We start from the raw sequence: 26,281 nt of genomic DNA, 5'->3' as shown, positions 1-26,281 counted from the left end.
AAGTTCACTTTCAGAGTTTTTATAGACCATTATGAGGATTTTAGCTTTTGCTGGGAATGAAATGGAAGTCATGAGAGGGTTTTGAGCTGGGGAGTGACGTGATCTGAGTTAGTCTTTGATCATACTGGTTGCTATTTTGAGAATTCCATTGTAGGAGGCAAGGGTGAAAGCAGGGTCCAGTTAGGAGCTATTGCAGTGACCTAGGGGTGATAATGGCCTGGACTAGCTTAGTAATGGTGAGGTTGGTCAGAAGGTTGCTTCTGGATGTGTTTTTTTTTTAAAAAAAGCTGCCAGGATTTGCTGGTAGATTGTGAATTTAGAAAAAGAGGACTCAAAGATGCCTCCAGGGTTTTTGTTCTGAGCACCTGGAAGGGTTAAATTGGTACTCACTGACAGGGCAGGCTTAGGAGGGCAAGTTGGGGGTAAGGGAAGAACTGGTTTTATACGTAGTTATTTTGAGATACTGTGAGGTATCTAAGTGGAAAGGGCAAGTAGGCTGTTTGATTTATAAGTTTAGAGTTAGAGGACAGGTGTGGGCCTCTGGGAGGCAGGAACCTGTAGAGGAGGCTGTGAAATTAGAGGAGATTATTTTAGAGAGTAATGTAGATCATGAAGAGAAGGGTTTTGGTGGCTAATGGCCTTGATGTTCCACTTCAGGATTTATGAGTCAGCAAGTGAGGAGGAGCCAGCAAAGGAGACTAAGTGGCCAGAGAACCAGGAGGGCATGGGACTGGGAAATGGAGCAAAGCATTTTAAAGAGGAGAAAGTTGTTGGCCATTCTGAACACGGCTGTTAAGTCCAGGGAGAGAAGTTCTGAGAATGATCACTGGTTCTAGCTACCTGATTTATCCACAACTTAATCTCTAGGTATAAAGGAAAGCACAAGGGTTTTGGGGTTCAAATCCCTGATATATCTCTCTGGGTATGTCAGCTTGGGTCCAATGAGAAGCACATGCCAGGACAGAACCAGATGTGCTAAAGGTTTATGGGAGGAAATGCCCGTGAAAGAGATAGAAGGCAGGTTTGCCACCAGTGAAGAAAGAGGAGGATTGGGTGAGAAGAGACTTGTCCTGCAGTACCCCTCTGAGAAAGTCACCCAGGCTGAAGGGCCATTCCTGAGCAGATTGCATGTGTAATTTTAATTCCTTTGTCTTTTTTTTTTTTTTAAGATTTTATTTGTTTATTTATGAGAGACACAGAGAGAGAGAGAGAGGCAGAGACATAGGCAGAGGGAGAAGCAGGCTCCACACAAGAAGCCTGATATGTGGGACTCGATCCTGGGACTCTGGGATCACACCCTGAGTCAAAGGCAGACGCTCAACCGCTGAGCCACCCAGGTGTCCCTAATTCCTTTATCTTATAGCATTTGGCATTATCTACTTCTCCTTGTTTTTTTTTTTTTTTTTTTTTTTTTCTCTACTTCTCCTTGTAAAGAAATTTTGGAAACATTCTTTTTCTGATTATTTGGAAGTAAAACCAATGATATTTTACTTCTGTTTAGTGATTGCTCCTTTGATCCTTAACTCTCCCCCTTTCTCACTAACTCCCTCCCCCATCTTTTTCTATCTTTTCCTCCATTTTTAGGGATGGGAGGAGTTGAGTCACGAGGTTATAATTATCTTGGAATTTCAGTTGCTCAGGAACACTGTAGTTTGATTGTTAATGAGCATTCAGTTTGTTCCTTGAATGTGAATTATGGTGAATAAGACCTCCTACAAGGTATATCCCAAATCAGAAAATCTGAGGACCAGTCCTGGCTGTTGGTGTGAGATTTGCTTTGTGTTTCTGGTGAGCAGAGGGGCCTCGGCTCTTCTTAACACCCTCAGCCCACTGAGCTGCTTGGCAAGGCCTCCCAACAGCCAGAGAGTTGCCATTGTCAGCTCCCACTTTTCCTCTGGGCATCTCGAGGATGACAGGCCTTATGCCCAGGCCAGGCTCCTTCCCTCAGACTTTGTTCTGAAGTGACAGCTTGGAGGAGGATCTGACCCACATGTTTTACCAGATTCTAGTAAAAAGCCCAGAGTTAGAGTTCTCCCAGCCTGGATTCCCTTTCCCAAGTGCTTTTCCCCACCATGTGCTGATGTATGGCTTCTCACGAACGATGACCAGGTTTTTTCCAGGGAGAACAAGCTGGGTAAGTCAAGGTAGGATGGTCCCCAGGCTGAGTCAACTGGGGGTGGGGAGCTAAGATGCAGCCAGAGCAAGGCAGCACTGAAAGCTTGGGGGGAGCCAAGGTTACAGTAAGAAAAGCCACGAAAACAAAACCAATAAAGGGAGTTACGTGACCTTACACTAGGTATTTCAATTCTCTGAGTCTCAGCGTCCTCATCTGTAGAATGGGATAATAGCCATATGTACTTTGGGGAAGATTTATTGGGAGAAGCTCCTGAGACAGATCAAGAGGAACGAGAGCAGGGGTGGAGGGGAGAGCCTTTGGAGCATGACTCAGTCCTGACACCTGTGAAGAGAGGAAAGAAAGGCAGGCAGTGAGAGTGAATGTTAGTTTTTTAAGTGGTCGCTGTTAAGGTAGCTGTTGTTTCAGAGCATCTCTGTGACCTTTCCTGTGTGCTGATTGTTGACTGTTGCAGGGAGCAGTATCAGCATTGCCATTCCCCAGGCGAGGAAACAGGTGTGCTATCAGTCCTTCCACTTTCCATCCAGGACACGAGCAGTATTCAATGACTAGAACCAGAGAGGCGTATGACCTTTCTTAACAGTTTTAGTGAGATGTAATTCACCTACTTAAACTGTACAATTCAGTGGTTTTTGGTATATTCAGAGAGTTGTGCCACATCACCACAATCAATTTTAGGACACTTTTCATCACCCCAAAAAGAAACTCTGTACCTGCTAGCAGTCACTCCCAGCTATATCCTCTAATCGCCCCGCTCACCTCCCCCCACCTTGAGATTGCTGTAGGCAGCCACTAATCTGTTTTCTCTCTCTAGTTTCCCTGTTCTGAGCATTTCATATAAATGGAATCACACATTATGTGGTCTTTTGTGACTGGCTTTTTTCACTTAGCATAGTGTTTTCTTGGTTCCTCCATGTTCTAACATGTAGAAGTACTTCATTCTTTTTGTTGCTAAATAATACTCCATTGTAGGGGCATATACCACATTTTATTTATCCATTCCTAAGTTGATGAACATTTTAATTGTTTCCACTTTTTGGCTCTGAGGAATAATGCTGCTGCTATAAACGTCTTTGTAAAAAATAAAAAAATAAAAAATAAACGTCATTGCACAGACTTTTGTGTAAATATATTTTTAGTTCTCTTGGGTATATATACAAGAGTGGAGTTGCTGGGTCATATGACAGCTCTGTTTAACTTTTTGAGGATCTGCCAAACTTTTCTATGGGGGCTGCACATTGTACATTCCTACCAATAGAGTATAAGAGTTCCAATTACTCCATCTCCTTGCCAACAGTTGTTTTTTTTTTTTTCCAACAGTTGTTTTAGTTTATTGTTGTTATTACTACCCATCCTAGCGAGTATGAAGTGGTATTTCATTATAGTTTTGATTTATATTTCCCTCATGATTGCTGATGCTGAGCATCTTTTCATGTGTTTGTTTGGCATTTGTATATCTTTAGAACAATATCTTTTCAAGTTCTTTACCCATTTTTTAATTGAGTTGTTTGTCCTTTTGTTGAGTTGTAAGAGTTCTTTATATATTCTGGGTACTCGACTTCTAGACGTATAACTTTCATCTCATAATTGTAGAAATAGTACACATTTATTGCAAAAACTCAAACCCAACAGAAAAATAAAAAGTTCTTTTACTGTTCCCCAAATATTCTTCCATGAAGTAACATGAGTTTGGTGTATATCTTTCCGAATTATAAAAGATGCATATACAATCCTAAGTTTACATAAAAAGGATTGAATATCTGCTTTTTTTTTTTCTTTGCTTAACCATGCCTTGTGTACATCTCTTCATGGTAATCTCACTGTTTTTGCTGCTGCAGAGAAATACCCTTTTGAGATGGGTATAATACAGATAAGGAAACTGGGGCATCAGAAAGTTTTTGTTCAAGGTCACAGATCAGTAAGCAGAGGAGTCATGATTCAGACTGAATCTGTCTACTTCCAGAGCTCATGTTCTGTGTCATGTTGCTCATCGGGCTGCCGACCTGGAATCCGTCTCCTAGCTCTGTGGCCTTCTTATCTGACTGCTTTAGTGCCTCGTGGACCTTGGACCCAAGTAGTGTGTCTGATGTATATATTCCAGGAAACACCCTTTTCTTATAAACCTGCACACATGCAAGCCTTCAGCAATCCTGAAAGGGAGAAAAAAGTCCGAGAAGAATGCCTGAGGACCTCATTTGGGCTGGGGCATCCGCAAACTGCATTTGAGTCACCACAGCTGCTTTTCCCGCCCTCTCCTTCCCACCGCCTGCTTGCCATCGCTGCTAGGTCAGGGCCACTAGTTCTGCTGGCTGAGTTCCAGTTCCTTGTTTCTTCCTGCCTTCCAGGCCCTCAGGAGGCCTCCCTGCACTATTAGGGGGCCTACCTCCTCCCCGGTGTCGTGGCTTCCCATCTAGCCTGCAGCTTTTCAGGCACGCCTCCTACTATTTCAGGATCCATGTGTGTGAAACGGGGACTCCCTCCTGGCACATACGTGGGGCTGAAACACGTAAACAAGTGCAGTCAGGATTCCAGAGAGGAGCATGGACGGAGGAGAAAGTGCCACCAATAACTATGCAAAAGCTGCACCCCAAAGGACAGACTCTTCTGCCTACCTCTCTGTCCTCCTCACTTTGTGTCCTGCACCTATGTATGGAATGTGGCAACCCACTGCTATAGGTCAGATCACTTTTCCATTGCAGTCCTCTAAGGACCCGCTCTCTCCTTTCACCCCATTGCACTTGGACTTCTAGGGGAGCTGGAGGAATAGTAATGAACTATATATCTAAGCAGGCCTTAATGCAGGAGCCATGCTGTTTTTACCACTTCCACTAGTAAGAATAGCTGCTTTGATTTGTCTAGCACCAACAAGGGAGATCTGGAATGCAAGGGTCAACTGCCTTGGGCTCACATCCCAGATCTGCTAGGAACTTGTCATGTGGCCTCGGGCAGGTTACGTGATCTGTCTGAGCCTCCCTTTTCTTATCTGTAAAGCCAGGTAAGAGTGTCACTATGTCTTGGGATTCACAGAGCTAACGCCCAGAGAGTGCATTATCAGCTCAGGGCCTGGCACAGGGAACAAGCTCTGCAAATGTCAGGTATCATTATTATTGAAGGGGAGCAGATGCCATCTGAGTCAGATGTCTAGGCAAATGCAAGCATGCTTTTAGTATGACAGTAACAGGGTTCTTCCTTACCTCACTGTCGCACTTTATTTTCTTCATAGCACTCACATTTCATTTTTTATACTTAATTTGTTTCTCTCTTTCACTAGAACATGGATGCGAGTTGCTCTGTCAGTTTCATTCGTTGCTGTATCCCTAGCCTCAGAACAGGGCCTCGTGGGGATCCCTGGGTGGCTCAGCGGTTTAGCGCCTGCCTTCGGCCCAGGCCGTGATCCTGGGGTCCCCGGATCGAATCCCACATCGGGCTCCCTGCATGGGGCCTGCTCCTCCCTCTGCCTGGGTCTCTGCTTCTCTCTCTATCTCTCATGAATGAATAAATAAAATCTTAAAGAAAAAAAAAGAACAGGGCCTCGTGTGTAGTAAGAATGTAAAAATGCCATCAGGGTTTATGGAATAGATGAATACGAGCACTTACTATAGCCTAAACTGCTATTCCAGGTGCTATTTGTATTCACTGTGATAGATCCATAACAATCTTTTGAGGTAGGTATACAGTTACTCCTTTTTTACGGATGAAGAAACTAAGTCCTAGGGGAATGGTGTTCTCTGTGCCCAATGTCACAAGTTAGTAAGTGGAAAAGCAGTCAGTCTTTCTCAGAGCCAGGGCTTGTACCCCTTCTGCTGTCCTCTGTCAGTAGCAAACACCATCAGTATTTTTATTACTGACAGCATTGACAGCTTTTGAATAGTTAATACGTAATAGGCAGAGTTCCTTAACCATCTGCTCCTTTGCTCCTCACACTCACTCTGGAAGAAAGGTTGTGTTGTTATTACTCCCCTTCATTTGACAGTTGAGGAAATAATAACAGGAATAATGTTTATTGAGCATCACCATGTGCTGGCACATGTATTACTTTGAGTTAATGGTAATATACACATTTGACAGATGGGGAAACTGAGGCAAAGAGGTAAAATTAATTGCCCAGGGCCACACAGCTAAGACATCTGAGCCTCAAACCCCAGCTGTCTGGCTTCGGGAACTGTTCTTCTAAGTGCTTCCCTTGATGTCTTCTCAGTTCAGAGAGGTCAAGTTACCTGTGCTCAGTCACCCAGATTATAGGTGTCACAGCCAGGATTGGAAACCAAGTCTGCCTTCATCACCAAACCTGTGTTCTTTCTCCTGTATGTGAGAGCTGAGGGAAGAGTTTCCCGCATTCATCTTTGGACTTGGGTTCCATCCTGCAGGAGTGACAGGGAAGGAGACGTCGGCTGACTTAATCAAGGCCACTCTGCTAAGAATGTGAAGATGGGAGCCCCAACCTCAGCCTCCTTTCTCTCTCCATCCTGCTGGGCTGTATTTCAGCATGGTATGTCTGGCTTAGCCAGGCCTTTAAGAGTCACAGGACCATTGTCTGAAAGCAGGTGGCCAGTTGTGTCCCCAGAGAGAATTAAAGTTACTACAGGTGGTAGAAGTCCCTCCAAAGTGCAGGTATGATTTCTTTTGGGCCAAAATGACCCCTGATGTCTTTATGAGACATTAGTGTCTGTAAAACAGGCTCATGAGCTGGGGGTGGTAGGGGTGAGGAAAGAAGGGAGGGGGAAATTATACCCATAAGCATAGGAAGTCTGGCTGGGCTACACAAACAAAAACATTTCCTTCGGGGCCAGTGGCCCCAAAGCAGTGGACAGCGCCCACCAACAAACAATAAAGTCAGGCATGTGTCTGCTGCTGATTGCGGGCTGATGCTCCTACTGGGGGGAAGTCTCCCAGAAGCCGGTGAAGAGGTGGTGGGGTTTGTCTCAGTGGAGCTGTCAGAGATGTGTTTTGATGGACGTTCCCTGGAAGTGCAGCTTCCTTCTCCCTCAGCCTGTCCCTCACAGCTGCTAGAGAACTCATGGCTCCCACTGCCCCCACTGCCTGCTTTCCTCTGTTCTTTCTTTCCCTCTCTGCTTACCATCCACTCAGCAGCCCAGGCTCAAGCCACTAAATCCTACTGATGGTTTTCTCCCTCACCATTCACATCTTGTCTATGGTAAGAGTAAGAAGGTAGCCACCTTGTAGTGAGCACCTGTCATGCACACACTTGGAGGCGGGCCAGCCCCTTGCTACCACCGTGTAATCTCAGACTTGCTTCTGCCCTCATAATAACATTCTTCCTGCCATTTTATACACAAAGAACCAGTTTGGAGAAGTTGAGTAGCATGCTTACAATTCTGAAGCTAAAAAGTAGCAGAGCCAAGGGGATTCCAGCTTAGGTCTCCTTGGCTTTGGAGCATGTTTGTTCCACCTTTTGAAGTCCCCTCTAAGTAACCAATGTTCCTTTTGAAGTCGATTGTCTGACATCTCATAACTGGGCTTTACTGTAACTGCCCACGCTGAGCATAGCTTCCTCTGATATACACCTGGTGAATAGCTTTGTACGTGTGTCCCATTCTCCCTGAAACAATAGGAAGTATCATTCAGTTTGGGGGATTCTCTACTGTGTGAGTTACCATCAGGGCATGCCCTCTGCTTATTGTTCATGGGAACGTGCTCAAGGAATTTTGCAGGAAGGCTCCCCATCCAGGATGTTACTGGAAGACCTGCCTGGTGCAGTATGTACAAATAAGGTGTGACCCTGCCAGCTCAGCCAAAACTCCTGCCTTATGCTAGGAGGCTCTCCGACCCTAGCGGAAAAGGCTGCTGTCTTCATCATCCAGCCAAGAAACTGTTACAGGGTTAGTCCATGGCTTCCTATCTGCCTGCCTGGAGGCTCTTGGGTAAACTTTCGCCATGTGCTTAGATCTCGTTTGTACATTGCTGTCTACACAAAATACAAATCTGATCATGCTTCCTGGGCCTTCCTCAAACTCATTGGACTCCATGTTGTTCTTAGGAACAATCTGCTAGGACTCTTTTTTTTTTTTTTTTAAGATTGTATTTATTTATTCATGAGAGACACACAGAGAGAGGCAGAGACACAGGCAGTGAGAGAAGCAGGCTCCCTGTGGAGAGCCTGATGCAAGACTTGATCCCGGGACCCCGGGATTACAACCTGACCCAAAGGCAGACACTCAACCACTGAGCCATCCAGGTGCCCCTGCTAGGACTCTTTTAAACTTTTTTATCATGGTAAGATATACATAAGAAACTTAACATTATTTAAAAATGAGTAGTTCAGTGGTATTAAGTATACTTACACTGTTGTGTAACCATCTCCAGAACCCTTTTTCATTTTGCAAAACTAGAAGTCTATGGGACGCCTGGGTGGCTCAGCAGTTCAGTGCCTGCCTTCGGCTCAGGTCGTGATCCTAGGATCCAGGATTGAGTCCTGCATCGGGCTCCCTGTGAGGAGCCTGCTTCTCCCTCTGCCTATGTCTCTGCCTCTCTCTTTCTCTCTGTGTCTCTCATGAATAAATAAATAAACCTTTGAGAAAAAAAAAAAAAGAAGTCTCTGCCTATTAAACAATAACTTCCCATTCCCTTAACCCCTCATGTAGTCCCTGGAAATTGCTATTCTCCTTTCTGTCTCTGTGAATTTGACTATCCTAGATACCTTGTATAAAGTGGAGTCACATTTGTTCTTTTGAGTGGGTTATCTCACCTAGCATAATGTTTTCAGGATTCATCTATGCTATTGCGTGTCGGATTTCCTTCCTTTTCAAGGCTGAATGAAGTTGTACTGTGTGTATATACTACTCGCGCCTGTCTGTTCACTTGTCAGTGGACCTCCTGAGCCTCAGTGTGACACTGAGGGGCTTGCGTACATACTTTTGAGCTTGCCAGGCTCGCCAGCCTCCACACTTGGGATAGTCTTTCTACTCTTTGTGTCCTCAGCCTCACGGTCTGTTTCAGTCCCTCAGAGAGCAGTACCCACTTTCTGATCTGGAAAGATGCCTTTACTTGACACGGACCATTCCCGAGGGTGGGAATGATCCCCCCAGACCCTATACTCATACACATCTTAATTTAAATGTCACTTAGCTTGAATGTTCCCACATTTCATTCCTGGAGCCCCAGGGGACCTCGGTCAGATTCTCCTCTCCTGCTAATTATTTTCATAGAACTCTGTGTGTCTTTATTGTGCTTATTACGACTGTAACTTATTGATTAATTGTGCATGTGTTTGTTTAATGACTGCCTTCCTCACCAGACAGTAAACTCTTTTTTTTTTTTTTTTAATTTATTTATTTATGATAGTAACAGAGGGAGAGAGAGAGGCAGAGACACAGGCAGAGAGAAGCAGGCCCCATGCACCGAGAGCCCGACGTGGGATTCGATCCCGGGTCTCCAGGATCGCGCCCTGGGCCAAAGGCAGGCGCCAAACCGCTGCGCCACCCAGGGATCCCCAGACAGTAAACTGTTATTTGTAAATGCTACATCCCTCATGTCTGGCATTGGGGCTGGCACATAATATGTGCCCAGTAAACAGCTATTGCATGAAACTATAAACAAAATGAATGAATTAGTATTGAAAAGAGAAAATTTCAAGGCTACATGCTGGGAGCATATAGATTATAAAATGTACATGAGATGTTAAATTACTAGTAGGATCTCAAAAAGTCATCTTGCTGGAGTATTGATTGTTTGCCCTGTCATTTCTCTGTTGATAAAAACCTCCAAGAATAAACTCTTCATTATTTGAAGATGCCTCAGTGAGTGCCAACACGTAAACAGCAGCAGCAAAGGCAGCTGACATTCTCCGATTGTTTATTCTCTACTAGGCTTTTGTACTGTGTACACCCTATGTATTCTCTCATGAAATCCTCACATGACCTCTAAAAGGTAGATGGTGGGGTGTTTTTGTTTGTTTGATTTTAATTTCTATTTCCAGATGAGAAGACCAAAGCCCTGGGAGTTTAAATGATTTACTTGAGGTCCCTCAGCCAGCTAGTGGTAGGCCCAGGAGTAGAGGGGGTCAGAGCAGACTAAGCTTTGGAGGCCTGGGATAGAGCATCAGCCTTCCCCCTAGTACCTTTCCCCTCATTAGCTGGAAGAGCTCTCTTTTTATCTGTTTTATACATTAGAATTGGAGCCTCTGCCTTGGTTTTCTTTGAAGCCAGAGTTTGTGGCTACAGAAGAATTTGAAAAGTCCAGGCCTGCAGAACAAATTTGACCTTTGCAGCTTTCTGCCCTCCCACCACTAGATATCCTACTGTGCTTCTGCCTGAAATGCCCTCTCTTTTCTTCTGCCATGGACCAGAATGCTTCTAAGGCATATTCCAAATCTAGAGGCAGAATGAGTTGTACTCTTCTGCTTGCTCCTCCTGTGGAAGGCCCACCCCTCAGTCCTAGCAGCACTCAGGCTCTTTCTAAGTTAAATGGCTGATGAGTTTGTCTCCACCGCTGGGCTGAGCCTCTGGGGAAGTTGGACCAGGCCTGCCTTCTCTCCGGAGCTCCTCTGCCTGGCGCGGGATCTGGCACAGAACTCAGGAGCCTCAGCCAGTGCCTGATGAATGAATGAATGCACGCCAAGTGCAGAGCGAGTACTCAGCACTAACTGGCTGAGTGCAGAAGCCTGAGTACAAACTAGCGTGTGCTCAGAGAACTCCATGAATGCGAGATGGAGATGATCAGATGTATTAATCACTGGTTTGGAAAGGAATTAAAATATTTCCATAATATAGTATGATTCTTTTCTAAAACAGATGTGCCCTCATTGTTTCATGAGGAAGTAATTAAGTGTATTTGATTAAAACATTCATAATCGCTATCATTTATTCAAGGCTACTATATGCTGCTGTCTTTTATTGGTGCTTTATATATGTTGTGTCTGCTTCTCCCTGTCTCCCTGGGAGGGTTTTTATTGTCTCCATTTTAGAGATGAGGAATCTGAGGCTCAGAGAGATTAAGTCACTTGTCCAAGGATACTCAGCTTCTGAGTGATAGATATGAGAATGCAACAGGCCTGGCTGACTTGAAACCAGTGCCTTTCTGTCACCCCAACTACTTCTGAACTTGTGTTTGAGAGACCTTTCAGCCCAGCACCCTGAACCAGCATGCATATTCCTTTCTTCCTCTCAGCCCTCTCTGTGTCTGCCCCTGCCACCCCCCACTCCGCTTTCCATTTCCTTAGATTATTGCCTCCCTTGCATCCTGAAACTGAAATGTTTTTGTTACTGTCAATAATTGGATACTATTATGTGTGGAAGCTGTCTGGTGTCAATAGTATACTAATGTCACACTTGTATTAGTAAATACAAAATAATATGTTGTTATAAAGCCAAATTATATATATTACGATTTTCTTTATACAGCCTTTTACTCCTAAGATTTCTTTGAGTCCCAATTTAAATGTTTTTTTTTTTTTTTAAATACGGGTTTTGTCTTCCTGTAAAGTGTAAACATAACAATGTAGTGAAAAGAAAGTCAATTTTTTATTTTATTAAAGGTTGTCTAAACAGTGGAATACCCATTTCAAATTATATATGGAATAAAAGATTGAAATATCTCTCTTTAGAGAAGTTTAAGAGGTTTCTTACAGACTTAGATTCATTAATTTTCTCCCCCTCCTAGTATTTCAGCAGGATTAAGTTTTTTGAATCAGTGGATCAAGTTTAAATTTCCCTGTTCCTTCCTTATACTGACATATGCTTTGGCAGAACAAAAAAGAGACCTAAAATGTCAGCCTGATTTTTGTTCAATGAATTAAAAACCATAAAAGTAACAAGATCTGATCCAAATCCCTAAACTCCTGACATGGTGGTTTTGTCCTTTTCAGTCCCAAGATTCATATTACTGACTTTGAAAAGCTTTCTGCCTGAAAGCAGAAGTGATGGCAGCAGTGCATAATTTATTTGAAATAGATTGCAAGGGGTGGGCAGCACAGAGCAGTGGAAAGCATGTAGGCCAGAGAGATCTGGATTTGAATCCCTGTCCTGTCACTCAAGCCCATGGGCAAGTTACTCAACATCTGTGCGCCTCAATTTCCTCATTGGAAAATGGGAGGGGGATGAGAATCTAGCTGGAAAAGTTGTTGCGGGGGTCTGTGAGGTACTGTACTTACAGTACTCACCTGGCATAGACAGGCTTAATAATGGCAGTAATCAGGATTATTTCTATTTTGAGAATACCTTCAAATAACTGAATCCAGAAGGACTGATTTATAATGCAGACATCTGCTTTGTCTTCAGAGCTCATCTTCCCTCAAAATTCTTTGATTTTTTTTTTTTTTCTCATCTTGGCGGAGAGAAGAATAGCAGGTAGATGCCACTAAATCTTTAACACCTGTTTGTCACTGTTTCACATGGAACATATACCTAGAACTTGCTCGTCCTTACCAAGCAAGAACCACACTGATTACGGTCAAGAACCGTAATCCAGTGATGTCTATTTCAGGACCCAAGGAGCCGAGGAATTTTGTCTTACTAAGACTGTTGGCATTTGAGACAGGTCAGCCTGGGTTTGGCCCCAAACTTCTTGGGCCTCATTTTCTTCATCTGTAAAATGGGGCTCATGTTCTTGCAAGAACCTCCATGATATGGATTTCCAGCTTCTTTTCTTGTTACTCTCTTGTTATCTGTCCTGCAGTAACTCCTTGGATGCAACATGGTCTCTTTGCGGCTTAAAGCCTTTGTATGTGCTCTTTCTTCCTCCTGGAAGCCCTCCTTGCCATGCCAGCTCAGGCAACCTACATTTGTTCTTCAGATCCTAGTGTGCGTATTAGTCAGGACAGGATGGGCTGTGCTGCAGTAACAGGCAACCCCAGAGTCTCCATGGCTTATCACAGAAATCCGCTTCTTGCTCAGGCTGTGTGATGGGCGCTGTTTATCATGGTCACTCTGGGACCCAAGCTGATGGGAGGAGCTCTGTATCCACTTGTATTGCAGCCAACAGAAGCAAATGTGGGGTAGCACACACCAGCTCCTAGCACTCCTGCCCTGAGGTGACACCCCCATTTCTGCTCACATTTCATTGAGCAAAGCGAATTGTGGTACCACACCAAACTTTAGAGCCAATAGGGAAAATATCTTTCTACTGGAAGGAGTAAGAACCAAACCACTAGTAAGTGACCTGAAGACTACCCCATTTAGAGATTATTTCTTCAGGAGGGTCTCCCCTTTCTTGCCCCCTGCCCCAACTCGGACAGTTGCTGATGAGTCCATGTAGCTGCTTTAGTGCTCCTGTGACACCTTGTACTTCTCTGCTTCCCTTCCCACACTCATTGTGTCTCCTTCCTTGCCTCTCTCCCTGACTGAGCTCCCTAAGAGCAGAACAAAGGTCAGTTGGTCAGTGTTCACTGTGTTACCCTCACGCCCACCCCTGGTTGTGATAGGTAAGTAGGTCCTCATTATCTAGAGGACAAGGAAACAAAGGTAGAACAAACGTGCATGCGGGGCGACTGCTGGGTCGTTGTGATGAGTAAATGTAAAATAAGAATAATAATAAGTGCCTTGTGTAGTTGTAAGAGCCAGCTTATAAAGTGCCTGTGCCAGGGGTTTGTAGCAGGCCCTCCAAGTACTCATGGTGGTGATACAATGAGAAAGGAAGCGGTAGAAATAACTGATGTTTGGCAAGTACTCACATGTGCCAGACCCTCCCATGGCTTCTTTGTGGAAGTTAACTGACGTGGCGGTTCTCATGTGTTAGGGCTCATGTTGCATCTTGGTCAGTTTTGAGGCTATTCATAAGTAGTTTACTATAATAATTAGTAAGATTCTGAGGATAGCTACTTATTTTGGGTGACTTAGAGATTTTTTATTTTAATGAAAGATACTGCTTTTTTTTTTTAAGATTTTAAAAATTTATTCATGAAAGAGACACACAGAGAGGGGCAGAGACACAGGCAGAGGGAGAAGCAGGCTCCCTGTGGAGACCCTGATGCAAGACTGGATCCCAGGACCCCGGGATCACGACCTGAGCTGAAGGCAGACACTCAACCACTGAGCCACCCAGGAGTCCTGGGTGATTTAGAGATTTATTGGCGCGCTTTCTATAGCCTCATGTGCTCATTTGTGCTACATCTTTAGTGGGAGAGAATGGTTATAGAGTTAAAGCTAACAATTGCTGCCTGTCAGCATTGAGCACTTAACATGGACCATAGTCAGCGCTTAACAGTTGATGTACACTGTCTCCTCTGTATGGGGACTCTGACGAGACAAGTCAGTTATGCATACAGTAATGGTGTGGCCAGGATGCCCTGACTCAAGCTTTTAAGCAGTCCTCACCTCCCTCACCAGGAACTTACTTAGCCCTGAGCACACCTGTGGGCATCGTTTGGGAACGTCAAGATCACCATTGACAGAGAGCAAAGCTACTCCCTGCTGAGCAAGTAGACACAGTGATGTTAAATTCTCGGCCAGCAGCTCACGTATAGGATGATTTTATTGAATATTTTTTTGTTTTGTTTTATCAGAGTAACGAGGGAGCACAGGGAAATGATGGTGAAACTGGCCAAACAGAACACCAACAAGGCCAAGGATTCTTTACGGAAGGTTCGTACCAATGCAATGAATAAGCTGAAGAAATCAAAGGACAAGGTCTCGGAGGACACCATTAGGCTCATAGAAAAACAGGTACTGTTGCCAGCATCTGTGGTACGTATGTGTCTGACCCAGGGAACCACTTGTTCATGTCTGAAGAGAGGGAGAGTACAACAGAATACCCCTGACTCTTTCCTTGGCACGATCAGGATTGACTGAGCCTCTGTTTCTGGGCTTAGCCATCGGAACATGGAGGAAGGGACGATGCCATGGACTCTACTCTGCTGGGCTCCAGACTCCGTGCTGAATGCTTTCTATCATTTCATGTATCCTTGTCGCTACAAAGTTGTGAGGAGAGTGAGGTTCAGAGAAGCTAACTAACTTGCTCCAAGTCACACTGCTGGTCAGTTAGAAATGGATCCCAACGCAGGCAGACTAACTTCAGAGCCTGGATGCAAATGCTTCTCTCGCGTGCGCACGTGTGTGTGTGTGTGTGTGTGTGTGTGTGTGTGTGGGTTGGGGGGGTTGCTCTTCTGAGTGCTGGACTCTGAGTGAGGACTTAGCAGTGTTCTTACTGCACCGAGTAGCGGCACTTGAACAAAGTGCTATAAGATAGTGAAGGATGGGGGTGGGTAGAATAACACGGGCAAAGGTACTGTGTAAAAGAATGTATGCAGGTGGGTAATTGTAGTGTGAACACTGGCTGAGGCTTGGGAGCGGATGGATGTGGCAGCTAATTCATAGCAGGGCTTGAAAACCAGGCTGAGCAGCTTGGACTCCAGCCTGTCCAGACACTCCCATGCTGGCTATGCAGGTCTGTCAGTCATCTGTGGGCACAGTAATGCTGTGACCACCTCAAAACTCAGTGATCTACAGTATCAGCCTTTATTTCTTAGTCTCATTTCTGTGGCTCAGCTGGGGAGTCACTGTTCTAGGCTGGGCTCAGTGGGTTTGCTCTAAATGTTAGATTGGGTTCAGATCTGCTATCTCTGTCCCTCAATCTTCTGGAGTCAACAGGCTTCCTAGGACACCTTTCAACAGCAGATGCCAACAGATTAAGCCCAACCATTCAAATACATTTGAAGCACCTGCTCTTGGCACATCCCACTGGCCAAGCAAATCATATGGGCCAAGCCCAGTGTCACCAGCACAGGGAAATATATATGTTTGTGGAAGTCTAGGGGAGGGTGTGAATATTTGTTGAACAGTAATCAAATCTACCACAGTATCACAATCACTTAAGGATCTTATAAAAATACAGGTTTCTGTGGCTCCATACCCAGAGATTGAGTCAGTGAGTCTGGTGTGGGGCCTACAGATTATTTTTAGATTCTCCCCAGGTGATTCTGATACATTAACTCCCTGGAAAGACTTTTTTCCAGACTGGGGAGATCACATCTGTGTTCATGAGAGATGACTGTGTTGGCTGGGTAGAAAACAGGTTGTGGAGGCCGGGAGGCCAGGGAGGCTGTTGCAGAAATCCATCCAGGAAATGGTGGCTTGAACCTGAGTGGTACCAGTGGAATTAAAATAGGAAGATGAATTTAGCAGTACTTAGGAGGTAGAATGATATTTAGCATGAAATTAAAGGCTTACCCAAAGCTTCTGCATTCACATTTTTTAAGGAAGATTAAACATGAATGTGGGCAGGATGGGGAGTAAGGAGGCTAGAGGCTGGAGGCAAGGAGCATGAGCGCTGTTAGGGAGACATCTGGAGAAGGCCGTAAATTGACTAACCGCTCCCTTCTCTTGGACCAGCAGTTAGAATGACAGTTGTAGGCCAGCCCTAGCAATCACCCAGGAAAACATTTAGGATGCCTGGGCTCTGCTCCTCATTCACTGAGTTTTAGTAGGTTTCCCCAGGAATGTATATTTTTAAAAAGCTCCCAGATAATTCTGCAAAAGCCAACACAGATGGTAATTAATAACCTAGAAGCCTAATGGTGTATCCCTGTGATGTTACCAGAGTTGCATCAAGGTGGTTCTGCACTTGATGTCCTGTGACCTTGGGGATGCTACCTGACTGCTTGAAGTCTGCTTGTTCTGTAAAAAAGGGTTTGTAATTCCTAGCTTAAAAGATTGCTGTAGACATGCTAGAGTTCTACACCATTAGAGTATCTGACACCTGGCCCCACCTGACCCTCAGAGCTCCCTTCCTGCCTTCATTGTGGCCTCTTCTTTCCCTGCATCAGCTAAAAGAGGTTCCTAGATGAGGCTGGTCTTTTCTGAGCACTAGTCAGGCCTTGTAGGAGTCTGTCCTTGGTCCCAGGTGGTCATCTCCCCAGGATATTCCATCTCTGCAGTCCACCCTTGACCTGTTCCTTGCTTCCTCACAGTAAACCCTTGGACCTCAGGAACGTGCCAGGCACTTCTCACTCAGCAAGACTGGGCCTCTGCGTCAGGGACCAGAGCCCATGTCCATGTACGCTGAAGAGGAAAGAATGATCAGATAAGCAGTATACCCTTGATTAAACACACTGACAAAGACATTGCTAGAAGCTTTCACATTAGCACCTGGCTTTTCACCTTCCTTTTCAGATTAGATTTGTTTCTTCTATGCTTATTGCTATTGATTATTATTATCTTTCGAAATGAAAATGACTATTAGTTTTTTCTGATACTAAGCTATGCATGGTAGTATAATATTTTTTTTTAATGAAGAAGAAAGTAATTGAAATTTCATCACCCAGAGATGACCATTGGTAACATTCTAGTGCAGATCTGCACATTTTCTCCGTGATGGCATGCGTAATACTAGAAAATAAAAGATCACAGTGTATGTACATAACATATCCTGTGCAGCAATCTTTATTAAGATATTCTCATTTAAACATGAGTTCTTACCATTAGTGTTAATAACTGCCTTTATTATCTATCATAAGTGGAGTAAGAAAATCTTTAGGAGACAGACTTGTGCACACTTTATTTTGTCCTTTTTTCCTGCCAGGAGGCACTGAGCTGGAGTTTTGGGTCTGTGGTTTTTGTTTTCATTTTTAAAATAAGCAAGGCAGGGGGTTGATTGTTGTTTTATCAAGGTTTTTAAAAATTTATTTGTTTACTTTGTTCCTGATTATCAAAGTAATGTATGCTCACTGTAGAAAACAGGGAGAGTTCAGAAGACTGGTTTAAAAAAAAAAATGGGGAAAAGTTCACACCATAAGCCCACATTGCAGAAGCAACTGCTGTTAATATTTTGGAGTATTTGTGCTTTCCCTCTTTTTTTTTTTTTTTAACTACCTAGTTTGTAACGTATCTGAGGATATGTAGTATGCATATGGTTCTGTACTCAGCTTTTTATTTTCTGTTTAGGATTAAACCATTAGCATTTTCTCGTGTCTTAAAAAACTGTCTGTAAACAGCCATTTCTGATGGTTAGAGAATAGTCCGTCTTGTGGTTATACCATAATTCACTTTCATAGGCCTCTTGTTGGACATTTTGTTTGTTTAAACTTTTTTGTTATAAATAAGGTTGCAGTGAATATTTTTATACATAAATTTTTGTTAAGATGATTTCCCTGGGATAAAGTCCAAACTGTGGAATTATTGCACATTGGGAATACATATTCTTAAGATTCTTGGTATGTGCTGCCTAAATCACTCACAGGGGTTTCAGAATGTATGATGTTTTTGTTTTTGTTTTTTAATTTTGCCTTTTCTAATCCCTAACATTTGAACTCAGAAATTTTTTTTAAGATTTTATTTATTTACTTGAGAGAGAGCGAGAGTGAGCATGAGCAGGGGGAGAGGCAAAGGGAGAGAGAAAGGGAGAAGCAGACTCTCCACTGATCAGGGAACCCAATATATAGGGAGTCCGATGTGAGGCTCCATCCCAGGACCCTGGCATCATGACCTGAGCTGAAGGCAGATGCTTACCTGACTGAGCCACCTAGGCATCCCTTGAACCCAGAATTTTTAATGTGAGTTTGAAATGATGCTTATCTTGGAAGATTTGTCTTTACTTCTATACTCCACAAAAAATATTCAGTTATTTTTTATATAACTCTATACAACCTTTCAAAAGGATAATATAGCAGTATATACCAAATTCCATACATTTCTGACTCAGTGGCTAAAGAATTTATTCAAAATAAATTGTCAAGAATCTTACCTATTATCTGTTAATGTATTATATACATAATAGTTGAAAATTAGAAACTGTCTAAATTTCTGACAGTGGGAACATAAATTCTTCTACATCCATTTACTGGAATCTCTATATAGAGACAGTTATAAAAACATTTTGCAGGGGCACGTGGGTGGAACAGTCAATTAAGCGTCTGATTCTTGATTTTGGCTCAGGTTGTAATGTGAGGGTCTGGAGATTGAGCACCAAGTTGGGTTCTACACCCAGTGTGGAGCCTGCTTAAGACTCTCTCCTTCTCCCTCTGCACCTCCCCACAGCTCGCTCTCTTTCAAATAGATCTTTTTAAAAAATATATTGCAGAAATAAGTTTCTTTTGGAATTTATTTTTTTAAGGTAGGTTACATAACAGTATAATAATATGATTCCATTTTTATAATGAAAATCTTCATGTACATGAAAGGATTGGCAGCTTAGTTTGGAGCGCCTAGCTGGCTTAGTCGGTAGAGCATGAAGCTCTTGATCTTGGGGTTGTGAGTTCGAGCCCCACATTGGTTGTAGAGATTACTTAAAATCTTAAAAAAAAAAAAGATTGGCAGCGTATCCACTTGAGAATATTAATAGTGGTCATTTCAGGCAATGGGATTATGAACAATTTAAATATTATTCTTTATGGGATTTTTTTTTACATTCCAAAATTCTTTTGAGGTCGGATTTTTTTTTAAAAGCTATATTATAAACATTATACAAATGTTTCTTTGGTGTATAAAAATGAAGGGATCAAGTTGTAGGTTGCATGCCTATAACCACGTCTGATCCTCACCCACCCCTACCCACCAACTTCCCCACCCAGCTGCCCAGGCCAGCTCTGCAGAAGAAGGACCGAGGCCTACCCGCTCGGGACTCTGACATCTGCCAGCCTGCTGTTTCACCTTTGCTTCAGTTTGCTATAAATGGGCCTGCTGAGCGTTAAAGCGCTTGGCAGAAATCACCAGTAATGCTGGCCAAGATCCTTTCACTGCCGCCTTTTTCTGAGAAATTGCTGCTCTGAAGTGAAGCTGGGTGCTAATGGGCAGAAGGAGGGAAGGGCTCCTAGTGGGCAGGCAAGCAGGCGGGGAGGCTGGGGTGGGTGAGGCACTGGGTGTTCTGAGCCAGGCTTTGGGAAGGATGACTTGCCACCTACCTGCCCCAGCCATGCATTGTGTGCGCCTGCCTTCCCCTTTCCTGTCTCCTCCTTTCACTTTCCTGAACCAGAAGGGAGCAAATGTGACGTTGCTGCTGCTGCTGCTGCTGGTGCCACAGCCATTGATATGGTCTTTATGAGGCAGCAGATTAAAATGGAAAGGGCTCTTGCTGTGGCGGCAGGCCTGACTGGTTCAAATTCCCAGCTCTTTCACTTCTCCGCTGCTAGGGTCAGCAAATAGCTTCACTTTTTTGAGCTTGTCTCCTCATCTATAAAGTGGGAAGAGGGGTGCTCATCTCACAGGTTTGGTGAGAGGACCAAGTGACACACATACTGAAAAGTGACTGACATGCTTGCCAGTCCTCAGTAATTGTGTCCTCAGTATGTGTCTGTCCCATTCCTTTCTCCGCCCTTCTGACTATGAATGTGGGGCTGGGATTGATTGTTGGAGTGACTCACACAGCTTGACTGGAGTGAGGAAGGACCAGGCCAGGTGCTGGGGACTCATCAAAGGCAATCAGGGTGGGTAAGTTCCTGGCTCAGTCACACTACTGACTTTTTAATGTGATTTTGGGCAGGTTAGTTAACATTTTATGCCTTGGTTTACTCTTCTGTAAAATGGAGATAATACCTGTTCTCACCTGCCTTATAGAAGTTACGTGTAATTGTTGGATTTGAGTGAAATAACAGAGGACAAAACCCCTTTGCATGCCATGAACGACTGTGCAACTGTCAGGATAAATGGTTAAATATTCAGTGTTTTAAAGGGGCATAATAGCATTTCATATGTTTTGAAGAAAGTGTGAAATAAGTCATATAAAGTTTTTAGCTCAGTGTCTGGCATGTAGTAATACTAGGTAAGAGGGAACTGTTGCTGGTGCTGTTGTCATTGTTGTTAATCATCATTATTTTTTTTAAGATTATTTATTTATTTATTTATTTATTTATTTATTTATTTATTTATTTATTTATTTATTTATTTTAGAGAGAGGGAGAGAGAATGTCCAAGCAGGGGGAAGGGCAGAAGGAGAGGAAGAGAGAGAATCTCAAGCAGACTCCCCGAATAGGGAGCCTGACTTGGAGCTCCATCCCACGACCCTGAGATTATGACCTGAGCCAAAATCAAGAGTCGGGTGTTCAACTGACTAAGCCACCCAGGCAGGCACCCCATGTTAATCATCATTATTTTAAGAAGTCTGATAAAGATGAAAAAGATGAACTTACAGGCAGACTGTCCTCAAGGGCACTTTGTGCCTATAATTTGGTAGAAAGTTAGTAAATATTTTCATTAATTGATTAATTTGAAAAGAAGTCAGGAAGTGATAATAAAAATCAGAGTAGCACAAGCAGCATTTGCATAGCAAATAACCAGTTTAAACTGTGCTTGCATATTCATGAATGCTTTTAACCCACACAACTACTCTCTGAGGAAGGGACCAGCATCCCCATTTGATAGATGAGGTAACTGAGATTCAGTGACTTGCACATTGTCATCCACTGAGAATTTAACCGGGCTCCCATATTATCACAGTGTTACCCCTGGTACTCTTTCTCCCCCAGTCCTCATTCCTGTTCCCAAATTGCCCTGGTGACATTTTTTCAGAATAGGCTTCTGGCACTTGTTCCTGGCTGCCCCAGGCTGCCAGCTTCCAGGCGCTGGAGTGAGTGCTGCTGGGCATCATGCCACCCTGCATGCAAGGCAACTATTCCGGGCGGGGGCAGCAGGATCTGAAGAGTATGTGGCTGAGTGAAGAGGGATCAAGCAGCCATTCTGAGTGCAGCCGCTCTGCCAGCATGCCCAGCAGCCCCTGACACTGCTTCCTCCAGCTACAAAAAGTGCAGCTGTTGCTATGGTGAGAGCCTGTTTGTATCCCTGCCTGGGGCCAATTGCTCCAAATCCTCTTTAGCCTTTCTCCTTTCCAGTGCGTTTCGTTCCTAGTTCTTGGCTAAGGCCTGTGGTCTGCAAATATGTAAGACAGCCGTCATGCGGCTGAGCACACAGATCCTGGGCCCATCCTTGAAGGCTTCCTGTCTTAGGTCCCTTTTAGACTTGGGGGGGGAAGCTGTAACACTTACTAAATTGTATTGTGTTTTGTTTCTCATTCTTAATACATGTTTATTTTTGAAAATTTGGAAGATATAGAAAAGTACAGAAAACCTTTATTATTCATTTAGTAAATATTTTGTGAGCATTTGCTATACACTAGGTCTTTTTTTTTTTTTTTTTTTTTTTTAATTTATCCGTGAGAGACATAGGCAGAGACACTGGCAGAGGGAGAAGCAGGCTCCATGCAGGGAGTCTCACGCGGGACTCGATCCAGGGTCTCCAGGATCACGCCCTGGGCTGAAGGCAGCACTAAACCACTGAGCCACCCAGGCTGCCCTACACTAGGTCTTCTATAAGATGTTTCCTTCCATTTTTAAGAAATAAGCATTTTTTGTAACATATTTGAGATCTGGCTTTTTCTTTAACTCTAAAGGTAACATGAGCATTTTCCCATGGTATTATAAAGAATATCTTGAAACATTATTTCTGTTTATCTGATTACAAAAGCAATCCATACTTGTTATAAACTTTCAAACATTTCAGAAATATGTACTAGAAAAAAAAAGAAAAGAAATATGTACTAGAATGTTACTCATATTTGAACCCTTTCCATAAGAAGTGGATAATCTCAACCATTTTTAATGGCTATATGTATTCAACTACTTCTGTGTTATATCACTTTAGATTTTCTGATTTTTCATTATTAAAAATAAAGCCTGGATGGGGGCACCTGGGTGGTGCGGTCAGTTAAGCATTAAGCTCTTCGTTTTAGCTCTGGTGGTGATGGGTTTTTGGCTTGGGTGGTGATCTCAGGGTTGTAAGATTGAGCCCTACATCAGACTCCTTGCTTGGTGTCAAGTCTCCTTGAGACTCTCTCTCTCTTTTGCCCCTCCCCACTCTCTAAAAATAAATAAATCTTTAACTATAAAGCCTAGATAAATATTTTTGCATATGGAACTTTAGAAAAATTTTTTCAGATTCCATCCATGTGGTAATTTCCCCATTGAGAGAATTTAGGAGTTAAAAACCGGTGTGGACATTTGCATTGATTTGAATTCCTATCATTGATATATGAGCTCATCCATTTTACCATAGCTTTCTGGCATTGAATACTGTAATTAAAAGCTACAACATCAGATTTTGTTAACTACAATAACTGAATTATATATTGTTTTAATTTGCATTCCTTAGTGTCTGTTGAATTTTCCATGTTTGTTAACCAGATGTACTCTTTTGTTCAATATTTTTTTTCCTGCTTAATTATTGGGATCTTAGTAGTCTTATCAATTAGTACGAGGCCTTTATACAGCATGGTGTCTGAGGTGGAGGAAATTCTAGAGTCATTAGTGACCGATAAGGCCGGCTTCTCTGTATTCCTGTAATAAGAATTAAGAATTTGGGGCTATGAAATCAGACTACTGGGGATTAAATTTTGTAATTGTTACTTGCAGCTATGTGTCCTGACAGGTGACCCAACTGCCTCAGGTTCCTCATCTGCAAAATGAGGATAATGACAGGATTTCATGGGGCTGCTGTTACGAGGCAGTATATAAAGTTCTTGGCACAGTGCCTGGCTGGGACTAAACAGTGTGAGCTTTTGTCACCATTGCTGTTTCCCAAATAACTTGTACATAATTTTGGAATGCTTGTTCCCCTGCCCTGTCCCAGGCTATTCTCGAGCCGTCTCCTTTTGTGTCCCCACAGATCAGCCAGATGGCTGACGATACAGTTGCAGAGCTGGACAGGCATCTGGCAGTGAAGACCAAAGAACTCCTTGGATGAGAGTCCACCTGGTGCAGCGGTACTCCAGAGCCTGGTTTCTTTGGATCCCGTGGATGGCAAGTTGGTGCCTCTCTTCCCTGTCCACGCCGAAGGCTGTCATCATGCAGTTGTCACTGTGTGGCTCAACCTTCTAGAGGGACACCCAGACTTGTTCATTCTCTTCTTCCTGCTCCCTGCCCAACACATTCTGCTTTGGCCTTCTGCCTGGGTGGGCCTCCAGGAGTCCCTGCTGCCAGTGGATGGCCTCTACTCAGGGTATTTGCCCTGATCCTGACATTGCCAAGCGATCAGGACCACTGGCAGGCTCAGCACCTTATGTTTCTCATCTCAGGAGCTGCCTTTTCAATCATTTGGGCCCTGTCCCCAACTTTGATCTCTGGGCTGATTTGGGCCTTCACCTGCAACTGGATCCCTTTGCTACAGGCCCATTTTTACCTAACAGTAAAATTAAAATAAATTGGAAAAAATAACCACCACAAAGGAGTGGTCCATCTGGATTAACATTCTCTAAGGACCTGTGTATCAAGCCACCAGACAATACGTTTGCCTGGAGTCATTGTCACACCTGCTCTTTCCTCTGCCTGGACCATCCTGCCACTGCTGACCTACCTGGCCAGTCCTGTTCGTCCCTCGGGTCTCAGCTTGGGTATCACCTACTTCCGTCTTCCCCAGCCTACAACACCTGTTGTCGGCTCTTAGCACTGTCCACTGCTTTTTAGCGGAACCTTCAGTATTCTTTTTGATAATTAGTCCATAGAGCTTCACTTTCCTCAGGACTTGATATAATGCCTGGAACACAGTAGGCATTCAGATATGTTGTGAATGAATTGAACGAAGTAGCCACTCAACAATGCTGACTGCTTTTCTTTTCTTTCCATCATAGTACCATCACTCTGTCACTTTCCAATCTTGCCTTTCCCCAGGGCAATAATAGGGCCCGCCTATTATTGACAGAGGACTGGTTTGTTGTGGCTTATCTTTTGGTTAAGTATGGTTTTTTTCTTTAGTAATTACCTTTTCTTTAATAATTACCTCATTCTTTTCTTTCATTATAATGTAGCTATCCTATAGCCGTAATACAGCTAGATACAGTTCTAGGCAGTATCTTTAATCTTCATGGTAAGCTGTGAGATGTATATTATCTTCATTTTACAAATAGCAAAACAGACTTGACATCATGAGATAACTTCCCCAAAGTGACAAGCCTAGTAAGTGATAAAATGTTTCGTTATGCATGGTCAGACTCATTTTACAGAGAGGGAGGAGCTCAAGAGAGGTCAGATTTCTTGCTCAGGGTGACATAGCTCGCAAGTGGCAGAGCTGGGATTCAAACTGAGGCCTGATCTAAAGCCTGTGCTCTGCCCAATGCATCCTGCAGCCTGCATAAACATCTAGTGAGCACCCACTGTATGTCAGGTACGGTGCTGCATGCTGGGTAGACATGTAAAATAGATAAGATATGAGGGGTACATGGCACACTAGACCAAGTCTGTCTTTGAGGGGTGCATGGCACACTAGACTAAGTCATTATCCAAAATGTTCCGGGTGGAAGGTAGGAAGTTCATTCCAGTTCTGCCAGATGGCTGCTTTTAGAGAGGAACCTACTCGGGCAGCCACCAGGCCTGGCTGCAACTCCCTCGAAGCAGCATCCAGACTTCCTGCTGTCTGACTCCTCTGAGATCCTGCCCCTTGTGGGAGGTCTGCTCTTCTCCCTCTGCTGGTGCTGATGGAGCACACTGTGCACAGCCGGTGGGGGTTCAGGGTCAGAGTCAGGTAAAAAATGAAAGAAGCTAACATAGTCTCCTGGCCTGCTTACCTGTCCTCAGTCCAACCCCAGCCCTGAGTGCCATCACAGGATTGGAAGTCAGCTGGGGGTAGAACAGGGATAGAAACAGCAATCAAGGACCCTTTTTTGGAGTAAACCACATGGCGGGGCATTGCAATTGTCTTTTGTGAGTGGCCGAAATCCCCCACTCACAGCAAATGTACTTCTCAAAGATGCAGGATTTTTTAATAAACAGAGGAAATGATAAATTATGTTGTAACTCCACTCCAAAGGCATTTGGTTCTTAACAGCCAAATCCTCTGTAGTCTTTAAATAAACAAAAACTTATTTGGTGAACAGACGGGGAGGGAGGGGGATGGAAAATGAAAGATTTTCTGTACTTGGGTCCCACATGTCAATAATTTCTCTCCTGTGTGTATGTTGGCCAAAGCTGTATATCATGATAAATGAATAAAGGAAAACCTCGAGCCCAGGGCAGCCAGACGGCTCAGCAAATGGCTTTCAGCTGATTGCTCTATTTCAGTTGACATTTATCAAAGAGTTTCTCTGTTTCTCCGTGTCAGGGCTGCCATGGTGGCAGGGACCGGGGATGAGACTACCTATTTGGATCTGCTGAGTAATGAGTAATGCTGGAGCAATGCCTTCTCCGTCTCTCCTTCCTTGAACTTCTTTCTTTCAAAAGGAAAAGCTGGGATGGAAATTCCTACCTTTGGCACAAGGATTAACCACCTCCTCCGTTCAGCT

The 26,281-nt window shown here is 43.8% G+C and overlaps 1 protein-coding gene across 5 annotated transcripts in view; it reads left to right on the top strand.

Annotated features, from left to right (window-relative positions):
• MRRF (mitochondrial ribosome recycling factor) overlaps positions 1-26,032 on the top strand; it is a 57,670-nt gene extending 31,638 nt beyond the window's left edge. For 2 of the 5 annotated variants that reach the window (XM_025475034.3, XM_049114484.1), the window contains 2 exons: positions 14,592-14,751; positions 23,674-26,032. In XM_025475034.3, the coding sequence (XP_025330819.1) occupies positions 14,592-14,751; positions 23,674-23,751 (238 nt within the window). In that variant the 3' untranslated portion in view covers positions 23,752-26,032. Of the gene's footprint in view, positions 1-14,591; positions 14,752-21,525; positions 21,774-23,673 lie in introns of those variants that run through there. The other 3 variants (XM_049114482.1, XM_049114481.1, XM_049114483.1) reach the window with 2 other exon arrangements.
• Positions 26,033-26,281: the final 249 nt, after the last annotated feature.

Source organism: Canis lupus, chromosome 9 (genome assembly GCF_003254725.2).
Source record: "Canis lupus dingo isolate Sandy chromosome 9, ASM325472v2, whole genome shotgun sequence".
NCBI lineage: Eukaryota > Metazoa > Chordata > Mammalia > Carnivora > Canidae > Canis > Canis lupus.
Note: the sequence above shows the minus strand (reverse complement) of the source record. Positions and strands in the feature narration are given on the sequence as shown.